At 38.6% G+C, this 25,543-nt stretch overlaps 1 protein-coding gene across 9 annotated transcripts in view; it reads right to left on the reverse strand.

Annotated features, from left to right (window-relative positions):
• The window catches only part of Adgrg2 (adhesion G protein-coupled receptor G2), a 109,474-nt gene that overhangs the window by 57,860 nt on the left and 26,071 nt on the right, over positions 1-25,543 (reverse strand). For 8 of the 9 annotated variants that reach the window (XM_047535708.1, XM_047535706.1, XM_047535707.1 and 5 more), the window contains exons 2-3: positions 18,059-18,100; positions 6,966-7,084 (exon numbers count right to left, since the gene is read on the reverse strand). In XM_047535708.1, the coding sequence (XP_047391664.1) occupies positions 6,966-7,083 (118 nt within the window). In that variant the 5' untranslated portion in view covers position 7,084; positions 18,059-18,100. The remainder of the gene's footprint in view (positions 1-6,965; positions 7,085-18,058; positions 18,101-25,543) is intronic. The other variant, XM_047535701.1, reaches the window with a different exon arrangement.

Below are 25,543 nucleotides of genomic sequence, written 5' to 3' on the forward strand. Positions count from 1 at the left end.
AACTCCATGTCTTTTGAATAATTTCATGATCTTTGTTTTCCCTCCTTTTTCTTCAGGTAGTCCAGATGGCATCCACGCTTGGGAATGGGATGCTAGTGACCTTCTGATAGCAGGGAGTAGTCTGGATCTGTGAACTCACCTAGTACTGAGCCCAGAATTCTCAATGGACTCTCCAGACATGTCCCTTGTCTTGCAGGGTTCCTCAGTGTCCAACTGAAACCCAGAGCTAAAGGCTGCTTCTAATGGGCCCCCCAGTCAATTCTCTCTGAATCCCATCTAGACCTAGGAGTTCCTTTCTTGCTGACCCAGTTCCCTTCAGCTGTCACCACTGACAGACACTGTGTCACATTCTTCATCTGGCCCCTGGTCTAGGTCATTTATGCCATAGTCTTTGCAGCCTTGTCTTGACCCTTGGCTCTCAACACAGCTGCCCACTAGGAAAATGGAGGCCATTTAGAATTCCTACCTTGGCACATGAGAGCTGAGAGAAAATTGGAGAGAACACTGCCTTTGACCTTCTCTCTGCCTAAACACACTGTCTCACCATTCATCTCTACAACTGCTCTGTGAGGAGCCCTTACCAGCAGTTCCAAGTGAAAAGTGCGATACAATGTTGTCCACTTTCAGTCCCTTCCCCCAATCTGTCTAGAATCTCTATCACTCCTTGTCACCACTTTCACCTGCCAGGGAAAGAGTCAGGGTTCAACAGAAGTGACCTCATGCCTGGGTGTGGAGACTAGGTTTTGGGGGGCTGTGAGATTGTCTGAACATCACATCAATGATGTGATAAGTATTTATGATCTCATTTTTACAGACAGAATATTGTGGCAGAGGAAGAAGACCAGACAGGTTTTTTGCTTTTCAGAAGCATAGCGCCTAACTCCTACAGGGCAAACATCTTTTGCACAAGCAAGAATAGACTCAGGGGAACAAAGTATGAGAGAGTAAGGCCTTGGAGAAGGGGAACTGGAGAGAGACTTATCACTGGAAATGCTTACAGTACAGAAGGATATAGACCCAGCCCAGAGAGAGAGAGAGAGAGAGAGAGAGAGAGAGAGAGAGAGAGAGAGAAATTTGGGGATTATAGTTTATGAGATCACCCAACTGGCTGAAATGTATAATTGTTTCCAAATGGGGAAGACAATTCTGCAGGAATGAAATTATAACTATCTTCCACTATTATGTCATCTTACCCTCTGGAAAATAGAATAGTTTTACCTAAAAGAAGACCTCCTTCGAAGACCAAAAAGGGGGAAAAAAAGAGAAAGGAAAGGAAAAAAAGGCATTGGCACAGGCTGGGAGAGCTAGAGGCCAGAGGTAAGTATAGTTATCTGCCAAAGTCCATTTGGGTTTCTGGTAGACAGGGAATGATTGCCTCAAACATTGCCAAGCTAGACAACTGAAAGTGTTCAGGTCTAAGAATTCTCTCTGTTGGCCAGTGGCCTAACAAGAGCATCAGGCCCACCTCTCCCTGCTGACATAAGCTAGTGAGTCATTCCCAGGATGAAGCTACCATGTTTGCAGCCCAGATCCCCCAGAGCCAGGGAAGTGACTGCACTCCAATGGCTTACCTTGGGCTCCTTCTCCACCTTCTACCTGTGCCTCAGTCTTCAGACACTTACTGAGGGTACCCTGGGCAGCCAGATGGAGTATGAATAGTACTGGCTACAGATGCTGATAGCAAGTCTTCTTAGCTGTATGACTCTGGGCAAATGACTTAATTTCTTTGACACCCAGTTTCTCTATCTGTAAACTGAGATGAAAAATACTCACTGTGAAGAGTTGGGGGGAAGAGTAAATGAGATAATGTTCATAAAGCACTATAAGGACCTGGCCCAGAGCAGGCTGTGAGTACTCAGTTTTCCTCACATCAGTTCACATTCTCCACCATCTCTGCATTCTCTCTTCTCAGCCGCACTGACAATAAACTCATAGGAATCATGGTGCAAAGGAAGTCTATGATGAACATAATCCAAGGAGGCAAGTATCACCAGGTAAAAGATAAACAGTAAGGAAAGAGAGATTTCATTCTTCTGAGGAAGTCACAGCAGGTTTTATAGAGGTAGGAAAATGTGGCTGAACCTTGGATGATGAATGTTTCCAAATGGAGATGACCCCAGGAAGGGGAGGGGCATATTTAGTGAGATAGGGAAGGGAGTAAAGCCAATAATGGGTACATTAATAAGCAGCTTACTACTATGCATAACTGGGGTACAATCCAACTAGGGAACTCTGGCAGACAATGTACAATACTCCTTAGCATTGCCCCACCAAGGGACAAGGAAGAGGACACATTTAAATGTCAATTCCCATTCCTCACCGTTTTGAGGTGTTAATTCCCTGACACTTATGGCTTGTCCCATGTACAAGCCAAGTATGCTCCCATGGACACAGATCAATCTCAGAGAGACATAAAGCAGTCAACACCCACAGGAACTGTCTGAAGGTGACCTTCAGAGTGTTATGGGCAAGGCACTAATAGCATCCGCTATATGTGGCTTAGCATTTAACTACACGAATCCACAGCTTTGGCAAGGGTCACATATTAGAGTTCATTAGCACTGATCCAAGCTTTAGGACTCACTTATGTTAGTATTGTCCTTATGTGTTGTAGTCATGTTCCTCCAACTGCAGTGTAAGTTCCCTGGAGTCAGAGATGATGTTTTCTCAGCAGCTGGAACTGCTAGGCCCAAAGCAGGCAATTGCTACCACACAATTGATAACTCCATGTTGAAATACCAAGTCAGTCCCCTTGGCCTTCATAAATATCAGACCCAAACCATCCTGAACTGAAAATAAACGGTCTCAGTCCAAAGCTGTTCAGGGAAATGCTGAGCCACCTGGGTGATTCAGACCAACATTCATAATTCTCACAATTATGGATTCCACCTTTATTTTTAATCTACAAACGTACCACCAGCAAGCAACTAAGTCTAGCACAGAAGAGTAATTAAGAATGTCAAAAGGCTTACAAAAGGTAAAAGGGCAAGTTGCTTATCTCCTCTGTGCCTCAGTTTTCTCAGCTACAAAATGAGCTAATAACAGTGCCTATTTCAAAGGGTTACTAAGTGAGCTTTAAATGAGTTAGCTTTTCTTAAGGGCTTGGACCAGTGACTGGCAATCAATGTGATCATTAAATAACATGAATACTCTTACTGGGAGTTCTGAAAGATAATAACAAACTCCTATTTAGCCTTTTGAGATTCCAAGACACTTAATTCAGAAAAACCTTTGCTTTCATGAGTTTCTTTTTTTTTTTTTTTAACATATATTTTGAGCCTTACATAGTCCCCCTGATGGGAAGGTAAGGAAACAGAGGCTTATATTAGTTAAGTGGCAAATCAAGATCATGCACATAGCAGGCAGAAGGCATGAGGGAGGGGGTTCTAACCCCAGATCTCACTAGTTTTCTGCTCTAGCAGGCTGCCAGCAGGCTGATAGCCAGTTCTACCCTTGACCATGCATCAATATCACTTGGAGCACTGGTTACAACACAGAATGCTGCCCCTCTCCAAGAGTTTCAGATTTAGCAGATCTAGCGTGGGCCCCAGAATCTGCACTTCTCATAAGCTCCAAGGTAATGCTGATACTACTTGTCTGGGGGCCACACTTTAAGAGCCAGTACTTTAAGAAACAAATTCATCAGTGCAATAATTCAGATCTGGAATGTTTCCCAAAGTCTCATGTGTTAAAAGGTTTGGTCCCCAACTTGGTGCTGGTGAAAGCTTGTGGAAACCATTAAGAGACTGGACCTGGTGGGAGGTTTTGGGTTATTGGGGGTGTGCCCTTGAAGGGGATTGTGGAACACCCATCTCTTCTTCCTTTTTCTCTTTATGAACAGGTTTCCTCCACCCTGCACTCCCTGCTGTGGTGTGCTGCCTCATCACAGGCTCAAAATCCATGGGTCAATTGACCATGGACCAAAACCTACAAAACTGTGAACCCAAATAAACCTTTCCTCTTTTTAAGTTAATTATCTCAGGTATTTTTTTTTCAGTAATGGAAAGCTGACTAACATAAGCAGAATGCTGAGCAAGAAATACATTCATCTGCCTTAAGCTACCACTCTGCTTTTCCGTATTTAGGTTTGTTTCAGATTTATGTGCTTTCCTATTTACCTGCTCATTTTCATCATTTTTAAACATAAATTTTCAAAAGTCTTATTTCTAACAAACAACTTTCATTTTGATGAATATTTTCCTGTGTTCCACTTTCCTGCCTCATTGACCCCTGTGGGGGAAAAATAACCAAAACAGTGAGACTGAAGATCTGGCATCATGCCTGAACTCTGTCACTTCCTAACCAATTAGATTGCTGGGGACATTTACTCATCAATAAAGAGGGGACACAAGATTTGTGCCCTGCCAATCCTACAGTGATGTTTTAATGCCCCAAGGAGATGATGTGTGTGAGCATAGTTTACGTGGATGTTGCATGGCCACAACAGAATTTATTTGCCATAATATATATCAGGAGGCATTTTCTCTCCCTATTTATCTTCTATCAGTTATGTAAACAGTGGTTCTCAAAGTGCAGTCCCTAGACCAGTTGCATCAGCATCAACTGGGAGTTTATTAGAGATGTAAGTTCACCTCAGATTTTCTAAATCACAAACTCTGGGACAAGAGCCCAGTGATATATGTTTCAACAAGCTTTGCAAGTAATTCTGGAAGTCATTCTGATGCACATTCATTTGAGAACCCTGATTGTATGGTTCTGAGCACAAAATCTAGAGCTAGACACCTCGGTTCAAATCCTAGTTTTGTCACTTCCCAGGGCTAACAACCCTGGGCAAGTTACTTATCTCTCTGAGCCTCAGCTTCCTGTTCTGGAAAACAGAAGACTAGGATCAGATCTGGTTGAGAAGATTAAGATAGTGGGTAAGTGCAAAGCAGGGACCTGGCACACTGTAATCCTTAGAACACACTGAATTTTTATCTTTTTTTTTTTTTTTAAATCATAGGCCTCTTGACAACATGCCCCTGTGCCTATTTTGTGAAGGAGTGCCCATGTGCTTTAGCTTTTTGGGAAGTTTTCCATTTAATTTGCATGCAAGTATGTATAGTGGTATATGTGTTTTGTTTGTTTATGTTGCTATAGTTTGCAGCCAGTAGATTTTTGTTTTATCCAACAAAGGTTCTTTGATCCTGCCACCTTCTTCTGAATAAGAAAGGTATTTCTAGGGCTGGGGATCTAGCTCAGTTGGTAGAGTACTTGCCTTACATGTACAAGGCCCTGGGTTTAATACCCAGCACCCCTCTCCCAAAAAAAGTATTTGTCTTTTTTTTTAATTTGTTCTCTTAAGTTATACCTGATAGCAGAATGCATTTCAATTCATTGTACACAAATGGAGTACAACTTTTCATTTCCCTGGTTGTACAGGATGTAGCGTCACACCATTCATGCAATCAAGCATGTACATAGGGTGATGGTGTCTGTATCATTCCACCATCTTTCTACCCCCTTGCTCCCCTTGCATTCCCCTCTGCCCAATACAAAGTTCCTCCAATCTTCCATTACCCCTAATTTTTTTTTGTACCACAGATTGAACCCAGGGGTGCTTAACCACTGAGCAACATCCCCAGCTCTTAGAAGAAAATGGGAAAATCTTTCTGACACTGAATTTGGCAGTGATTTCTTAGGTATGACACCAACACATAAACAAAAGAAGTACAAATAGATACAAAGGACTTTATCAAAATTAAAAATTTTTGCAAGGCATGGTGGTTCACACCTATGATCCCAGTAACTTGGGAGACTGAGGCAGGAGAATAGCAAGTTCAAAGTCAGCCTGGGCAATTTAGAGACCCTGTCCCAAAATAAAAAAATAAAAAGGGTTGGGGATGTAGCTCAGTGATAAAGTACCCCGGGTTCAATCCCTAGTAACACAAAAAATAAATAAATAAAATCAAAACTTTTATCCATGAAATGACACTACTAAGAGAATAAAAAAAAAATGTTCCACAGAATGGGAGAAAATATTTGCCAAACATATATCTGATAAAGGATTAATATCCAGAGTATATAAAGAACTCCTAAGGCAACAACCACAACCATCCAATTAAAAAATGAGCAAAAGTCTTAAATAATCATTTCTCCGAAGATATACAAATGACCAATAAGCACATGAAAAGATGCTGACATCACTAATCACTAAGGAAAAGCAAATCAAAATCACAATGAGATGCCGCTTCATACCTATCATCAAAACAAAAGAAAATAACAAGTGTTGCCAAGGATGTGGAGAAACTAGAATCCTTGTGCTTCATTTATAGGAATGTAAAATGGCACAGCCACTGGGGAAGAGTTTGGCAGTTTCTCGATAAGTTAAACAGAGAATTACCATCTGACCCTGCAAGTCCACTCCTAGGTAAATACCCCAAAGAACTGAAAGCGGGACTCAAATAGCTATTTGTATACCCATCTTCATAGCAGCATTGTTCACAACATCCAAAAGATGGAAACAACTGAAATGCCCATCAATGTATGAATGGATAAACAAATTATATATACACACAATGGGATATTATTCAACTTTAAAAAGGAATTAAAATTTGTCACATAAGCTAGAACATAAGTAAACCTCAAAAACATTATGCCAACTGAAGTAAACTAGACAGAAAAGGATATTGTTATTGTTATAAAGTACCCAGAATAGGCAAATTCATAGAAACAAAAAGAATAGAGGTTGCAGGGGGAGTTATTGCTTATGGGTACAGAATTTCTAATTGGGATGGTGAAAATATTCTGGGAATGGATAGTGGTGATGGCTGCACAAAATGATGATTGTACTTAATGCCAATAATGCCACTTAGAAATGGTTAAAATGGTAAATATCTTGTTGTGTATATTTTACCATAGTGAAAAATAACCCTAAATAACAACACACACACACACACACACACACACACACACACACATACACACAGAAAAAAAAAGCCAACAAAGAAAAACAGACATCTTACCTTCCAGGGATGTAACCAGAACAACATGAAGACAAATGATGACAAGGAATATCTTGAATGTCAGTAAAACTTCTTCAGGTCTGCCAACATGACCACACTGCCCACCAGAAAAAAACATCCTGGAATAAAAGAAGGGTACAACAAATCATCACAGCTGCTATATCACAACACAGCAATGCCTAAAGGGTCATTCCTCAACCAAGGCACCCTGCCACACTGCTTCCTTTTAGTACTGTGAGTCCAGAAAATCAGCAATGCCAGGTGGGCACCAGCTATAAAAAACAAAACCATGTTAATTAAGGAAGAGTCATACAGTAGGACATTATATTCAAAATGATTAGCAAGGTAGTCTGTAGATCTATGGAAAATACCAATACATGCAAAATATCAGAAGAAATTAAAAAGCAAAATGGTATGTATATAATTATAACTACTATATAAAGTTTGGTTAAGATTATGTTAAGAATCAGAAGGATTCACAGAATCTTCTAAATAACTACCCTACTTATGTCTTATACTATAAAAGTCCAGGTACTTTCCTCTTTATTGCATCTTATTATCACTGCTTGCATTTTTAGTAGTCCATGAGTCAACCTTTTTTAAAAAAACAAAGTTTATATCAGAATTGAATTTAAAGGCCTCAATTACCATTCATTTATTTGTTCGTTCAATGAATCTTTATTGAGGGTCAACAAGTACCAGATGAGACATGAGGACTGAATAGGGTAACCAGAAGAATTACATGTAGTGGTGGTAGTGCACTGCAAATGCTAAGACTGCTTCTATTCTGCTCAGGCAGAGGAGTTGGCTAACAAAACCCATGATAGTCACGCCACAGAAGCTGTCGTGGATGCTCAGGGAGGAAGAAACCAGTTGGGAAATTGCAATGCACTCACCAGCTCAGGCACAATCAGGGAGGCAGTTAGAGCCCACAGAACACACTCCTATACAGCCAGAGGGGAAGGGATTGCAACAGACCATACCTACCGGCCCAAAGTACCCATGGAATCCAGCCACCAAGGCAACTTCTAAAAGCCTGAGGCAGAGTGTGCATACACAGTGGTGAAGACTAAAGAACACGAGTTGAAAGGATCCAGCTCTGCCAAATAATGTGAATGACATTGGGCAAGTAATTTCCAATGGTCAAATTCCCTATTTAGCAAATTGTGATAAAAGCATCAACATTATCAGAGTTATGATGAGTGTTATGGTTTAGATATTAAGTGTCCCCCAAAAGCTCATGTGTAAGACAATGCAAGAAAGTTTACAGGTGAAATGACTGGGTTATGAGAGCCTTAACCATGGGGAGATCTCTCTCTCTCTCTCTCTCTCTCTCTCTCACCTTCCTGGTACTATGTCCTGAACTGCCTTCCTTCACCATGTCTTTCCACCATAATGTTCTGCCTCACCTTGGGCCCAGAGTAATGATGGAGTCGGCTATCTATGGACTGAGACCTTTGAAACTGTGAGCCCCAAATAAACTTTTCTTCCTCTAAAATTGTTCTTGTCAGGTCTTTTGGTAACAGCAGCAAAAAACTGACTAAAACAATGAGTAAACAAGAGATCTTTGCACTGTGGCTGGCATTGTGAATGCACTATAAATGTTAGCCATATTCTTCATTCATTCATTCAGCAAATCTTAGTGCAGGCCATATAGCACATCTCCTAGAGTGCCAGCCTCTCATGCTGGCTGCCCTGGTTCGAGTCCCCTGCACTCTGGGTTTCTGGAAATAACAAACAAACCAAACCTACCTTCCATCATTCAGCAAATCTTCATTTTGCACTCAGCATGTGCAGGGTCAGGTAGTGCAGGGATTAAGGTGATAAGGGCAGGAAAAGAGGGGGATAAGTAAATGACAATTTTTCAGTTTCAAGGTAAAGTTGGCACTCTTTAAGACTCCTGTAATTTAGTAGCCATAACCAGTACCAGAAGAGTGATTCTTTCCTTGATGGCATGATAATATTTTAGACCAAGAAATGAATTCTTCTCCTTCAAAAGAGGACTTGCATTTTTTTTTTTTTTTTTTTTTTTTTTTGTGGTACTGGGGATTGAACCCGGGGCTTTGTGCGAGGGCTTGCATTTTTAAAACTAATAAATTGTATTATATATTAATATAATGTGTTAATAAATTATAAAATACCTCTCATTTGTTCCTTCTCTTGAGCATTTTTATCCTCTGTTCATAATGGCATATTATTGATCTTCTCAAATGAGAATGTTAATAGAGTTGTGCAAAGATGTATCAGTCTCTCTGAAGGAAACATGAGTGTCTGCTATAGCTACACACAACAATATTGATGAGTCTCAGATGTATAATATCAGTCAAGAAAATCTCACGTAAGAGAATGCATAATGTACCATGCATGATTCCATTCATATGAGAAACAAAAGCAGACAAAACTAATCAATAGGGAAGTCAGGGGAGTGGTTATCCTTGGAAAGGAGAGGATAGCAATAATCATAGAAGTGGACACAAGGAGAGAGGACTTCTGAGGTACAGGTAATATTCTGTGTGCTGGTTACATGGGTGTGTTCAGTTTGTGAAATTCAATGAATTATACATTTATATGTGTATCTAAGGAAGTTCCAACTAAAAGTTTGGAAATGAATTTATTTTTTAAGTTTTTGAACACTGTTCCACCTCTAAAAGCACTGCTCTTTTTAAAAAGTCATTATTTAGTGAACTAAAGTGCTACAAAAACTCTGTCCTATACAAATGCCTTAGGCTCTACTCTATCTGGAATAGGTAGAGTTGACTTAGAAGATTTAATGCACATGTATCTAAGTTTAGCTCTAGTAAGAATATAAGAGCAGTTTATTCTGGAAAGGAACTCAGAATTCACCTAGCTTCAAACCCTCATTCTACAGATGAAGAAAGAGGCCCAGTATGCTCTAGAAGATGAGTCAAGGTCATTTGACTATTTGGTGAGTCTCTATGCTTTCTACCAGGCCACAATACCAGCCTCCTGAGAATCTGTCTCCTTGTAAGTTTTTGGTCCATCAGATAAAATCAATCAGCAACTTCAAAACGCTATTATACAACTTCGAATTTTCTACAAACTCATTCTTGACCTTTGCCAATTCTTAGGGCAGGTCCTAAGTGGTATATAAGATATGGTCAAACTTAAGTTAATGTACACAGTGACGGGTTATTGTGTACTGTGACTTGGGTCTTTGATCAAAATAAACCATGCCTTTATACTGAAGAAGGAAGGTACTCAATTCCCAGGTGAGAGTAGGAAAGGCCACAATGAAGAATGATCCCAGCAATCATCTTGAAAAGAGAATATGGGTCAAGAACTTACTAGATACTGAGAGCCTCTGAAAAGACTGCTTCCATTGTCATGTCTGAAATATGTTTCCTCAAGGTTAAAAATATATTTGCCAATAGAAGTTTTATGGTATTTGAAATAATGTAGCTACTATTGCTTTCTGCATAAAGTGAGAATGTCCTGCTAGGTCACAAGGTCTCTGGGATCATTGATCAAAGAGGGATATCTATAAGTTTTTGAAAGCCTTACATAAGTCATTTTTATCTTTTTCAACTGAAATATTTCCTCACCTTCTGGTATAATCTAGGTTAGCTAAGTGTTATCTAGGTCATCAACAGATATGACCTGAATAGCTATCAGCTCTCAGTAAAATTTTTAGGTGTTAAGAATGGCTAGTAAGATAGCTTCAATTACAGAGAAAAGTATTTGCTAGCATTTGAACAGTAAAATTTAGACCTTGACATTAGACAATCAACTCACTAAAGATGAGCCCAAATTTCATCTTAGTCTAGGGCTTTCTTTAGGTTGTATGCTGATGTAAATGGCAACCTCTAGGGTTGCACAGTGCATAAGCTACATGACTGTATGCCATGCACCTACTTAAACCATTCCAGAAATTGTTCTACAGCTCTTCAATTACATTAAACAGTATCACTGTCACTATTTTTAAAAATGTTAATACTTGGCACAAACTTTAATGACAATAAATGATTAATCTATCAAGATATAGAATTATTAAAAATAAGTAAGATTTAAAAGAGAGCAAATACCTTGATGCTATTGTAGGGCAGGTCTGGGTGAAGGTTAATATCTGTTATCTCTGGTTAACTGCCATAATTTGATTATACCGTAGTTGCTATGATAAATGCAATGATCAATATTTTTAACCTAAGTAACAAGAGGTATGATTGCTCACTAAGTCTTCTAGAAAACTCTATGCCTTTTACATATTTACATTGAGTCATTAGTGTTGGCTAACAAGACTAGCATATGAGGAAATTTAAAAAGGGAGGTACTAAAGAGGTTCTCAGTGTGGGCAAAGCAAGAACAAAGAAATTGATTTAGATTGTTAACTTGTCAAAGAAGTCAAGGAGGGGGGAAGAACCAGGAAGCTGTGTGTAAAAGCATAATTAAATTTCTATTTGAATTCTGCTAAAAGACCTTGATAAAGCAAATATATATATTTTTTTAAAACCACAAAAATGTCTTTGGTGTTCTAGGAATAGCTTGGGTTAGGTTATTTAGATAAAACCTTCTGCTGAAGACAATTAAAAATCATGAATAAAATATTAAAAACATTTTCTTAACAATAACAGAGAGTTGACAAGATAGGAAGGAACTGTCAGGACAAAGTTAAAGATAAAGCTGAAAGCCAGTGAGTTAACATGAGCAGTGAAGCCATGTATACCTAAAGGTAGGGGTCCATGGGGAAAACTTGAGCTTCAGACACGAAATACAAGAGAAAAATTCAGAGGCATGGAGAAAATACATATTTAAATATAATTCAAAGAGTGACATATGTTTGAATAAAATTCAAGGAAGAGAGGATGGGGAAGAATCAATGTTTGAAATGATAATGACTAAATGACCCCAAACCAGTGAAAAACACCAATTCACAGGTTCAAAAAGCCCAAATAATCTCAATTATAATCTATAAAAAGAGATCTGTACCCAGACATGTCATAGTGAAACTGAAAAAGAAAAAAACAAACAAAAATAAACAGAAGAACAAAAAAAGAAAATATTGAAAGTAGAGAAAACAAGACAGTTAACTTTCAAAGAAACAACTGTTAGATTAACAACTGTCTTCTCAGAAGCCACAAAGAGAGCCAGAAAACAATGGAATATTATCTGCAATGTGCTAAGAGAAAATAACTGCTGACCTAGAAATTCTACTCCCAGTAAAAATACTTTTCAAGAATGAGGGCAAGGGGTGGGAGGGGTTAGTGTTGGGGTTGGAGTTGGGTTTAGGGAGGGGGGCAGGAAGGGAGGAAGGAAGGACTGTATAGAGGGAAAAGAGGAGTGGGAGGAGTGGGGGAGAAGGGAAAAAAATGGCAGAATGAATCAAACAACATTACTCTATGTAAATTTATGATTACACGAATGGTATGCCTTTACGCCATGTACAGGTAGAGAAACAACATGTATCCCATTTGTTTACAAAAAAAAAAAAAAAAGAATGAGGGCAAAATGAAGACATTTTCAGACAAAAACTATGATGTTTTTTCCTCCTGCTAATCTACCCTGAAATTGGCTCTAAAAGATGTATTCAGGCAGAAGATGTAAGATCTGAGATGCAAGAAGGAATGAAGAACAAAGAAAGTGATTAGTATAGAGCCAGGCCCATCCCTAACATTTGTAAGATACAAGTCAAGAGTTTAAAAGGAGGTACAGTTTGTCCTTACTCTTTCATTAAGGCTGTCTCAAATTGCAAGAGGCTTTGTACACGTGCATATGGTCATCCCAGCCCACATATCCAACCCCCTCCTGCAAGCCCATATCCCTTATTCATTCCTGGGGGTCTAGAGGTACGTATACTTGCAGCATGGCTTGCTCAGGGGAAGAGGCTTGCTCAGACCCTGAAAATAGGCTGAGAATGTTTAGATAGGGAATTCCAGGGTCCTGGGTTCCCAGAGCATGATCAAGAAACAAGAGTTGGAGGAAGGAGACAGGTTGCAGATAGGCATGTCTTCCTGGTGCCACAGAGTTCTTACCCTTTGGAGTCAGATAAAACTAGTGAACAGCCAGAGAGGGGACCTCTAAATCATGAGACACAACCCAGAGGCCCCAATTTCCCATATCTAAGGGTAGTACTATATATTGGCATATCCAAATGAACTTTTGACTATTAATAAACAGTAATAATGGTATCTTTCAGGGATTACTGAAACACAATAAAATGAAAACATATGACAATTATGTACATACACACATATATACACATAAAATAAACAAATAAATATATATATATTATATATAAAGAGATGAAAGTATAAAATTTTAAAAAGTCTTTCAAAGTCCTTATATTATCCTAGAGGAAGATAAAGACATGGAAAAGTTGAGTAGCATGTTGTAATTTTTTTTTTTAAACTGGGTCTCAGTATGTTGCCCAGACTGGCCATAAACTCCTGGGCTCAAACAATCCTCCTGCTTCAGCCTTCAGAGTAGCTGGTACTACTGGTATGCCACCATGCTCAACTGTCAACATGTTATAATTGCTATAGTGGCTACTAAAGAATAGAAATGGGGAAGTATTAGGAACAACAGAACTTCCTAAGTGGTGGAGAGGGCAGAATTATTTTTAAAATATTCTGTCAATCTAGAAGAAGGCAAGAAAGGGGAAAAAAAAAAGATTGTTTATGAAAAATAGATGATAGATTTAAAAACATAAATGTATCAATGATTCATTAAATATAAATGGACTACATTATTCCATTAAAAGGCAAAGATTATCAGACTAGAAAAAAGTACAAACTCCAATTATGTGCTATTTACAAGGACACAACTGGAATCTAATGATAAAGTTTGAAAGCAAAAGGATGGAAAAGATATGCTATACCAATGAAGAGAAAAGTAATGTGTTATGGTTTGGATATGAAGTATACCCCAAAAGCTCATGTGTAAGACAATGCAGGAATGTTCAGAGGTGGAATAGCTAGATTATATTTTGAGACTAATGACTTTAATCAGTGGATTAATCCATTTGATGGGTTAATAATTTGAATGTATTAATGCATGTTAACTGTAGTCAGGTAGGGTGCGTCTTGAGGAAGTAACTGAATGAGACATGCCCATGGGGATTATAGTATCCCTGGCTCTTTGCACTCAAGTGCTCTCTGTTTCCTGGCTATCATGAACTGAGGAGCTTTCCTCTGTTACACCCTTCCACCATGACCTTCTGCCTCGACTTGGGCCCTGAGCTATGGAGTACACCAACCATGAAACCATGAGCCAAAATAAACTTTTCCTCCCCTAAGCTGTTCTTGTTGGGGCTTTTGGTCAGTGAAAAAAAGTTGACTAAAACAATGTATTTATAGTAATATCAAATTACATTCTAAAGCAAAAAACAGTACCTAAAAATAAATGCTTCATTCACAAAAGATTTAATTCAGTAGAAAGACTGAAAAAATTTACATGTGAATGCAACTAAAATAGCCACAATATACACAAAGCAACAAGGAGAGAATATAAAGAAATAGAATAAATTCACAACCATAGGGAGAGATAACCACATATCTCTTTCAGCAGTTGGTAAAAATCAAATAAAAAGTCATAAGGATAAACAATATTTAAATAATACATTTAATCAACTTGCTTATGTATCTTACACATAACCTCTCATTCAACAACTGCAGAGTGATTTCAAGTGCACATGGAATGTTTGTGAAAACCAGCCAGACCAAAGAAGTCTCAAAAATGTTTTATAGAATTGGAAAAAAAGGAAAGGAGCATGTTCTCTGACTGTAACACAATTAAGTTGTATTATCAAAAAGTTAAATTCATTATTTAAGAGATAATTTACAGGTCAAAGAGGAAGTCATAATGTATATTAGAAAGTATCTGATCTGATCAATAATAAAACACTATATATCAGAATATGTGGGACAGAGTTAAAGACACAGTGACCTTTATATTTTAGATATACATACTAGAAAATGAGAAAGCTTAAAATTAATGAATTAAGGTCCTTTTCAAGAAGTTTGATAAAGAACAGCAAAATAAACTCAAAGAAGAAAAATAATGATAATAATAAAAGCATAATGTAATGACATAGAAAAAAGGCATAAATATGGTTAATAAATCCAAAGCTATTCTTTTGAAAAGACAATTCTGGCAAAAATAAGAGACAGAGGAAGGATGGGGAGGGAGCTGAAGAAGGGAAAGAGAAAGAGAGAGAGAGACAGACAGAGAAAATAACCAAGAGAAAGAATGAAAAAAGCAACATAATTCAAATGCTATAAACATGAAAATAGATATAAAGTTCTTTAGGGCTAGCTTTATTCAATAATTTGGAAAATTTGAACAGAAATGGACAAATTCCTAGGAAAAAATACAACATACCAAGAAAAAATTAAGAAGAAAGAGTAAACTTAAATAGGATATATAACCATTAAAAATCTCAAAAAATTTCCCACATAGAAAATTCCAGGCCCAGAAAATGTCACTGATGATTCTATCAAATATTTAAGGAACAATAATTCCAATCTCACAAAAACTCAATGAAGAGAAAAATAGAGCACATCTTAACTTATTTTTACAAGACTAGCAAAACCCATGCCAAAAACTTAACAAGAAAAAGTCCTCACATTTTTATCATTATATATATCAAATGAGAGTATTTATAGAATTCTCTGGAATGCTCAAGAAATGTCTAAGAGAAATTTCAAATCTTGTAAACTGAGGTAATCTGTGTAGATATAGGGACAAAAGGAACCATTCTGAATTTTAGCAACAAAATTCTTTGAAGATAAGGTCACCAAGAACTAAAGCCAGTATTGCCTAGTAAGAGAAATAACATCCTACATGCCAAAAAAGAAAGAAAGAAAAAGAAAAGAAAATGTCCTACAGATGACAGAAACTGGGTTAACTGGTAAGTGCTGAATATGAACTCTAAAATGACAGTTCTGTGTATTATTTGTCATATCATAAAGTCAATGCTGAACTATATGGCATGACTGCAATATGAAATTTTCAAATCTCTAGAAGCAAATGGAAGGAAAATGATTTGTTTATTCTTTATAGTGCAAAATGATTTTCTTAATAAGCCTTAAGTGCTTTCTAATGCAGAAAAAAGAAGTTTTATGTAATAAAACAAGTGAATCAATATCTGATGTGCAAAATTAGAAATAAATTATGCACTTAAACACGTAACCATGAAACCTTGTTGAGAGGCGTTTTATGCTTTTAAACTCCCTTGCACATCCCCAAATTTCCCCACTCTCCTACCTGCAATCTACCACACTATTGATTGTCCATACATGAATTATCCAAGGCAAGATGAAAGCTTGCTTCACCTCTCTCCCCTCACCCTTCAGGTTTTACTCCCAATGTTCATACTAAGTATGGTCTATACACATAAATGAGCAGAATTGCAGAGGTTAAGAGCAAGTGTGGTAGAGCCATCTGTCTGCCTTCAAATCTAAGCGTCACCACTCACAGTATGACCTTGGGATGTTCCTTAACCTCGTTGGACCTTAAATTTTTCATTCGAAAAAATGGAGGTATGATAGGACTATTGTCATAGGGTTCTACAGGGATTAAATGAGGTAATATAACGAATGTCTTAATATACTGAACAGGTATTAGCTGTGATTACAAGCACAATTGGAAGATCAGTTTATAGTATATTCCAATGCAATGTAAACTGATTTTGGAGTCATTTCCTGCATTCATTCATCTAGTTTGTAAATATTTACTGAGGTTCTATTATATGCAGGGTGCCATGCCAGGGACTATAGATACTGCAATAAATAAGACAGAAATCTTTTCTGTCTTTAAGGGCTTAGAGTCACTACTTAGATTCATCAGTCATTGGTATAGCCAAATAAGTAGTGATTTTTAAAAAACCAAACTTAAAAGACACTTCTTCATGGTTGACAAAGCTTAACTTGGCCTAAAAAACAAAAACAAGTCACCAGAATGCCATTATCTCCTCCTGTCTAGGCTTGGTCTATACTTCGCCCTCACTCTCACAGCAGACATTCAAAAAAGATTTTAAACATTGATTTAATCCAGAAGCTATTGCTAGAAAAAAATTCTATGGTTATATAAAGGAAAGAAATGAGACTATAATGCAAAGCATCCTCAGGGGGTTGATCTGTCCTGGGGCTGGGGGCAGGGTTGGGACAGAAGCACTTCGTTTTGGATCCTTCAGAAGCTCATACTGGAGAGGAAGACAGGTACTCAGGAAAGCCAACTCCACTGCCACCACTAATACTGTGTGCCTTCCTTGTTTTTGTCATGACACCATGCCAACTCCTACTTGAAGTACCAATTTGGCCATTTACTGGTTGTGTGACTGGGCTCAGATGTTTTAATCTTCTTTATAACACTAGCACCTATTGTAATAACTGTTATTCATCCTATAAATTATGATAGGATAATTCTAATTAATATTAATTATAAACATATTTATATTATTCATAAGATTTTGAAAATTTATATCAATGAATTTCCAGAAATAATGACTATATCCGAGTCTCAAAGTAAAAAGGAAGCACTAAGGTGGGGAGGGTACCACTGGTGGCCCACTTGCCTAACATGAACAAGGTTGATCCCCAATACTAGAGAAAAAAAAAAAGAAGAAGCATGAAAGTCAATAGTGGCTTCAGAATTCCTACCCAGAAGGAAGTCAAGAGCAGAAATCTGGTTGAGAGCTTTGAAAGGGGCACTTGCACAGCACCTTAGGTAAGAGAGATGTCAGTAGTCCATTTTGAAATCTGACAAGAGCTATAGGGGCTCGGGAAACAAGTTCAAAGAGCGGAAAAGGGGAAAATGGTGAATCAAAATGCCAAAGAATTCGACATAAATAATTATTCTTCTTCAACTTTCACTGCACCGTGTAATTTCAAAAGGTGCACCTGTTCCTGAGAGTCTACTCAGGAACCAAGAAGAAATGGGTCCACAACAGAAACCCTAAGGCAAGAAAATGTCTGAAGAAAACAGAGCTTCAAATGGGAGCAAGGAGTTAAAAACAAAACAAACTGGAAAGAATAAAGTTGCTTTGGGGGTGGGCATTAGGAATAAAGGAGGGGAAAGAAAAGAAAACCAACCAAACATGTTCATCATTTTTACATTATCACACAGAAAGCCTCACTCACCTGAAAGGAAGTTCAGAAAAAAAGTGGAGAAACTGCACACATCTGAAAATGAAAACAAGACAAGAACAGAAAATTAGACCAATGGAAAGTGGGTCCTCGTAGCACCAAAGGGCCTCGATCCTGCAGTCAGCACAGTAGTGAGGCCCTACAGATCTCCAGCTGCACATCTGAGGTTTGAACTTGGCAGCAGAGTTACAAAAGAAATGGACAATGCAAGGTCTGCTCTTACGGACCTTAGGTAAGATGGAACAAGCCCAAAGCCAGTTCAGGGCTGATCTTGTTAACGTTTTAGTAGCATGAATTACTACTCAATCTAAGGCTTCATTAACAGCATCATAGGAGCATTAGACAATGAAGTGATCAGAGCAGATCTGGGGTGAGATGCTCCCTTCTAAAACCCTTGATTGCTTAGGTAGTTTTTCATGTGTTCGTGTCTTAACTTCCCTAGAAATAAACTCCTTGATATCAAGAGGTCATTTATGTCTCATGTGTCCCCAAAGCCAGAGGTAATTTTTTTTTTTAATCCTCAGAGGCTGAATAAATTACTCTCTGTGATTATTTAGTCTGGTTCAGAGCTGAAAAGGGGAGGTGGAGCATTGGCAATGGTATGAGTGAGGGAAAGATCAGATGCATGCTAGGGAAAGGAAACAGGTTGCCCACCTGAGGCAGAGAGCACTGCTGACAACCTGGTTGGCATCCTTTAGAATATGCCATCACACTTTACTTCAAAACCAAAACACTGGTAGAGCTATTAGTTCAAGATGACAGTCACTTCAAATAATGGTATCTTCTCAGGTGAAATGACTTTCAAATCAAGATTTACCAGAGGAAACAATCTATAGGGTCATCTTGGAACCAACTGACCTATTCCTGGCTTCTGTCAATAAACTGGTATGACAGAAGTTTAATGCTCAAAGAGGAACAGGATATGAATTCAAAGAAGAGATAAGAAGTCTCGGTGAGTTTCTATTGATCACAGTATGTTCGTTAAGAGGAAAAAAAGGAATGCTTCTTTATAAATTAAAGTCCATTATGCCAGAAAGACTTCATTAAACAATGTTTAAAGAAGACAAAAAATGAAAGCCAAGCGTTTGGTCCTGTCCTAGGATGAACAAATTATAAACACATGTCCCAGTGTTCAACATGGAATGGATGTAGGATTACCAACCAAAAAAACTTTAAAATAATCAAACAAAGAAACAAATTGATTGTGATTTGAGTATGGAAATAATTTCACTGAACATTTGTGAAAATTAAGATTTTTTTGTCTTTAAATCCTTTATTAAATATTGAAAACATAATTTACTATTCATATCTTCAAAGGGATATGAATTTCTATAAAATAACCTATTAAAAAGATTTTTTTTTTACATATGGATTTCTGATAATATTTTTGATGAAATTTCACCACTCAAGCACACTGACTCTTCCAAAATCTTATGGATGACTACAATAAAGCACACTTAATGGTTCCTGGTAATCCAGTCTATTAATGAACAACAGGAGGCTCTGTTTGCTCCTTTGGAACACTTTCAGGTAGAAAAATAGGGCAAGCAACAATAACATTTGTTTTTCTGAGAGAATGAAAAAATCAAAAATTCTAATAATAATATCCAATGCTGGAGAATATGTGGAGATATAAACAATTGCATACACCACTGGTGGAAATCTAAATTTTGAGATTTTGAAATTTTAAATGTGCATACTTTTATTTTTTGAACATTTCCAAAAGTATTGTTTTTAACATGTGTAGAAATTCTAATTCGAGATTGTCCTGAATAAATATTGACACATATACACAGAAATATAAACCCAAACACTATCACTGCAGCAACAGGAGAAAAACTAAATATCTATCAGTAAATGAATAGGTAAATGATGGTACAGTCACATTGTGGAATATTATGCAATGTCTAAAAAAATAAAGCTGATTTAGATGTACTAATGTACAGACATTGTCAATATATATAATACATATCAAGTCAAGTGAAAAAAGCAAGTTTCTTACTATACTAATATATACATAGGACATGTTAGGAAACAAAGTGATATATGTGTATAGTTATACAGTGACAGAGGTGAACGCATTGTAAAAAACCTGGGAGGAAACCTACCAAGCCTCCACAGATGGGAGTGTGATGGAGGAAAGGATGAAGCCACATTTTTACTCTAGAACACAGCAATGTATTCAAACATTATTTACAGTTAAGAATATTTCTTCTAGTGAGGAAAAAGAGAACAGAGGGAGAGCCAAAAAGAGCTCCTAAATCAAGGTCAAGGTTGGATAAATGGAAGGGAATGCTGTCACTTGCTCAACTCAACATCGTCTCTCTTCACCCTGCTCTAACCCAATTACAAAGGCCCAGTTGGGGACACAAAGACTTCTGGTCTTACAGCCAAGAAACTAGCTTCCTAGCTGGAGAGCAAGAATTCACTGAGCAAGTTGTGGAAAATACTGTCAAAAGCAATGATGTGAACATGCCTGATGGATGCTGAGGCCTAAACTTAACTAACGAGTTGCCCATCCTTGGGCCCGCTGATTCCTCCTCACCCTGATCACCACCACACCCCCACTGGCCTTCATCTACCAGAGAAACTAAACAGGAAGCAGAATCCAATCAGCACCAGCAATTCAGTAACAAAACATAGTGACTGCCAATGTTTAGGGTTCTTACATCATTGAAAGGAAAGGGCAAGTCACAAAAAGAACCCTATCAACTTATGTAAGACATGGCACAGAACAGAAAAGTTTCTCAGAGAACAGCAAACTCACCAATTGCTAGGATTAACTGAAACCTCCTGCAGTTGCAGTGCCCCAAACCATGACATCAGGGAGGCTGGGAATGTCTCCAACTTCCTCTATTTATCAAGCTGGCTAAAACATAGGGTAATACCAGTGTGACCAAAAAAAAAAAAAAAAAAAAAAAAAAAAAGGCAAGCGGACTTCATAAATAGTTTGGGTTGGAAGGAAACCTCTCTGGGTGAACTTACAGCCCTGCCCCAGTGCAGAGGAAGCCATCAGGGAGGCTGCATCCAAGAATCAGAACTGCCCTGGGTGGCTGGCCACAGAGACACATATCCGGAGGGTAATCATCAACCCAATGGGGAAAGTCCACAGATAACAGCAGCCTCAAGGAGTTGTCCCACTGCCTTCTGGGGTAATGTGACATTGGTCCAGGGAGCAACCCAAAACAAACAAACAAAACAAAACACAATGGTGACATGCCTCATCCTGGAAGGCTCAATGCTTCATTTAGAACTTAGTGATTAATTAGTGACCCAGACTGAGGGGCAGAGACTGGCTTGCAATTCCTGGTGATGACACCAATACCATGGAGAAAGGATTAGAAGACAAAGAGGTCCTGATAATTGAGGAATGGGGTCAGAAAACAGGCAAAGAGAGCCAGTTGCAGTGGCACACACCTGTAATCCCAGTGGCTGGGGAGGCTAAGGCAGGAGGATCAGAAGTTTAAAGCCATCCTTAGCAATTTAGTGAGGCCCTAAGGAACTTAGCAAGATCCTATCTCAAAAAGGGCTGGGAATGTTGCTCAGTGGCAAAGCACCCCGAGTTCAATCCCTAGTGCTTAAAAAAAAAAAAAAAAAAAAAAGAAAGAAAGAAAGAGAAAAGAAATAGGCAAAGAGAAATTTCTCCACATCACAGGAGAAACAAATTGCATAATGGAGATGATGGTAAAGGATAGGCATGTGCATATTCAGAAAGTCAGGGATGTATAGATCCTTGGTTTTAGAGTGGTAGGTATTGCCATTGAGGAGCAAACAAGAGTGGTTCTAGAATCTCAAAGCTGCTCCTTTCCTGACCAGAGCGTGCATCATAGGACCCTTACCTGCACAGGCTGGTTTGTTTAGTTCTGGACACCACCATTCAAGAGGGGTAAAGTTGTGAGATGGCTCTGGAAAATTCTAAAGATAATTCACTCAACAAGTGTGTACCATATGCCTACTCTGTGCCCCAAACAGGGCCACTTTGTATGGTTGTGCAGGTTGTACCCTGCACAAGGTTTCCTGGCCATAGGAATCAATGGAGCAGAATCTGGGGTGCCAGGTTTTCTAGAGGTGCCATACGAATCAGCTGCAGGCAGTAACAGAAGCACTGAGAAAGGTCCCCTAACACAATATGGGAAAATGGATTCAGCAAAGTTACATCAAGGAGGTAACAGTCAGGCTGTATCCCAAAGAATATACAACTTTCTTAACATGAAGAAATGGGAAAGATCATTCCAAAGAAAGGAAATAGCTTAAACCTAGACACAGAGCCAAAGAACTTAAACAGGAAAAAGAATGTCCTGGTATCCATCACTGTTAATTTATAGAAAAGACTAAGAGGGCGTTTGGAACTGCTTTCTGAACCACCTCAAAAGGTGACCTCTTAGCCCGTCTGGGAAGACTGAGGAGGAATGAAATAGGCCAAGAGAAGTGGCCAGTAGGTCTCTTTCAACCACTGGCACCCATGTTATTTTTCTGAAGCATTAAAAAGCTTTCTTTCTTTTTTTTCTTTTTTCTTTTTTTTTCTTTTTTGTTTTGCCTTACTGGGGATTGAACCTAGTACATGCTACACTCCCAAGTCCAAAAGCTTTCTTTTCTCTCCTGGTCCATCTTTCTTCTTTCTACTCTAGCTCATTCCACAGTTTCTCTCTTTTCCTTCCCTCCCCTTAGCTATCTTGAGGCGTGCCAAATGTGTCCTAGAAGCTGGAACGCTGCTGGTTGTCTCTGCCCACACCAGACGAGAATTAGAGACCACATGGCGACAGACTCACCTTCAAATGACTCCCTGACCTTATCCTTGATTTTTTAAATGCCAGTCTTATATTGGAGCTGTGTTTGTACAAAATTAACTACAAGTGAACTTTCTTCCATTTGTATAAAAACATTTCACCAGGAAAACTGAATGTAGATAATTACCACAACCCTTAATCAATCCCAATGGCCATGACTGACTTTTTCTAGTAAACTTGAACTTCTCTTTCCACTGAATAGCAAAAAGCTTTGAGAATTTCCCTCTGTTTAAATTATGTTTCAATGCTGTATTTTCAATAACGAGAGAAAAAAATGGTGAAAAGATACACAGACAAGGAAAGAACAATTGTACATGTAGGATGGGTCCCACCAAGTAACTAAGAAAACCACACATATAATTTTTTCCTTTGTTGTGTATTTGAGCTAGAAACTAAGACTGGTGTGTTAAAATTTTTCTGTTTCCAAATATATTTGCCACTTGAGATGTACTAAACTATTAACTGCTCCTTAGTTCAGTTCTAGGGGGTAAAAGACAAGGAAATTCTTACCCATAAAGTTTTTACTATTCCCATTTGAAATGAGTAACATGTTATATTATCTTCTGGTCCTATTTGACAAATAAATTGTGCAAGGTAGGAACTTAATGATTTATTAACATTTTTAAAATTCAAGATCTTCATGTCTTCACTGACTTTGCTAACAAAAGAAATGTCTACCTCTTCCCTTCCGTGGTAGACTGTAAAACTAGTCATCAATTCTTCTGATCCCAGTATGCCTGTCCACTTGCAATGTGACTCTGCAGCTCCTCCTATCAAAATGTGGAGTCTTTTTTCCACTCCTTGAATATGGGCTGGCCTTGTCACTTGCTTTGCCCTGTGGGGTATTACAAAGGTGATGCAAGCAGAAGCTTGAAAAGTACTTAAGCATGGATTTGCTGTCTTGCTGCTCCTGGAACCTCATGTCACCATGTAAGTATAGAAACAAGCCTGTGCTAGCCTGTCAGATGATGAAAGCCACATGCCCAGTCACCTGCATTGTTCCAAAGGACAGTCAGCCAACCCCCAGGATCAGAATCATCTGGCTGACTGGCAGCTGACTGGCAGCAGACGGCAGATGCCTGGGTTAACCTAACTGAGACTAGTAGGAAGACCATTCCACTGGACCCAGGCAAGAGTGCACACTCCCAGACTGTAAATTAACTAACTGTCATTGTTTTAGGTCACTAAGTTTTGGGGTATTCTATAACACAGAAAAACCTAACTTATTTATCATCCTTCTTCCTTTCCTGCCTCTTCACTTTCCCTTCCTCTCTATCATAATCCAACACCCACTCTTTTCTTCTTCTCCTTCTCTAAGTACTACAAGTAAGCACACAGTGTGTTTAAGATGCTGGCCTAGGCTGTGTCTAGTTCAAAGCCTGTCTCATTTTCTTCTAAACCATTCCTTCTGTGCTATGGTTTGGATATGGTTTGATTGTGTCCCCCAAGGGTTTATATACTGGAAACTTTGTCCCCAGTGTAGTGATGTTAAGAGGTAATGAGACCTTTAAGAGGTTGGGCCTCAAAGGTCATTGAGGGTGCAGTTCTCAGAAAGGATCAAGGTAGTTCTTATAGGACCCCTGAGTTAATTCTGGTGAGAGGTTTGTTATAAAAGAACAAGCCTAGCCTCTTTGCCTTCCTGTCTGGTCATGTGATCTTTCCCTCCCTTCACCCCTGTGAAGCCATCAGCCATGAGGTAATATAGTAGGGGTGGCCCTTACCAGAGGCAGCACTATGTTGTTTAGACATTCAGCCTCCAAAACTGTGAGTTAAATATACCTCTTTTCTTTATAAATACACAGCCTCAGGTCTTTCATTCTAGGAACAGTTAACAGACTAATACTCTCTGGAATACAAAGTCTGCTTAGGGCCAACACTGCAGACCTTGCACAGTGTGTGGGCCCCACTCACAGAGATGAAGCAAGTTGCCTATGGGACCAGCTGGCTATAGGGTGGATGTTTGGAAGAGTTGGTAGGTCATCTCTGGGTACTTCCTTGAGATAATCTCCCTGGGAGGATCATTTGTCACTGTGACCTGTTGAGTATGTTCTAAATTTCCCTTCTACCTGTTAAATTCCTAGCTACTGGAGGGGAAGTATAATAAGATACTTGGTCTGCAAGCCAGACACACAAGGGTTAAGGGGCCTAGCCTAAGACACTCTCCCTCCCGTGGTTGCCCAGGCTAAGAGAGCAGAAAATATATAAATATAACTACAGGAAACAACGCACTGTGAGTGGTAAAATGCTTAGATTTCCATTTGTTTACTACACGAATAAAAGAAAATCAATAGGATCATCTTGCTAATGACATCAAACCACTCAGTACAACTCAGAAGCCAGAAGAAGGTCGTTTCTTAAAAGGCTTTTCTTTCCTCTTCCACATTTACAGTCTCTACTTTGTTCCCGCTCTAACTTATTTTTTTCTCCTGAATGATGTTTTCACAGACTTTTTGAAAACTTACTTTTCCCTGGTGTCTTGGAACCCACCATTTGTTTGTGGTTATGACATTAATGTTTACAAAGGTCAAATTAGATGTTGGGGTTGGATAAATGTTTATTTTCTTTTTATGATATTTGAAATGGGACTCTTCTCCCTTAGGATTCCCTGGAGAAGTTCTCTTCTTCTCTAGGTGCATGTATTTCAAAACTGGCAATCAAAATATCACATGGACAGATATTTTCTCAGCTTCCA

This window comes from Sciurus carolinensis, chromosome X, assembly GCF_902686445.1.
Source record: "Sciurus carolinensis chromosome X, mSciCar1.2, whole genome shotgun sequence".
Classification (NCBI taxonomy): Eukaryota; Metazoa; Chordata; class Mammalia; order Rodentia; family Sciuridae; genus Sciurus; species Sciurus carolinensis.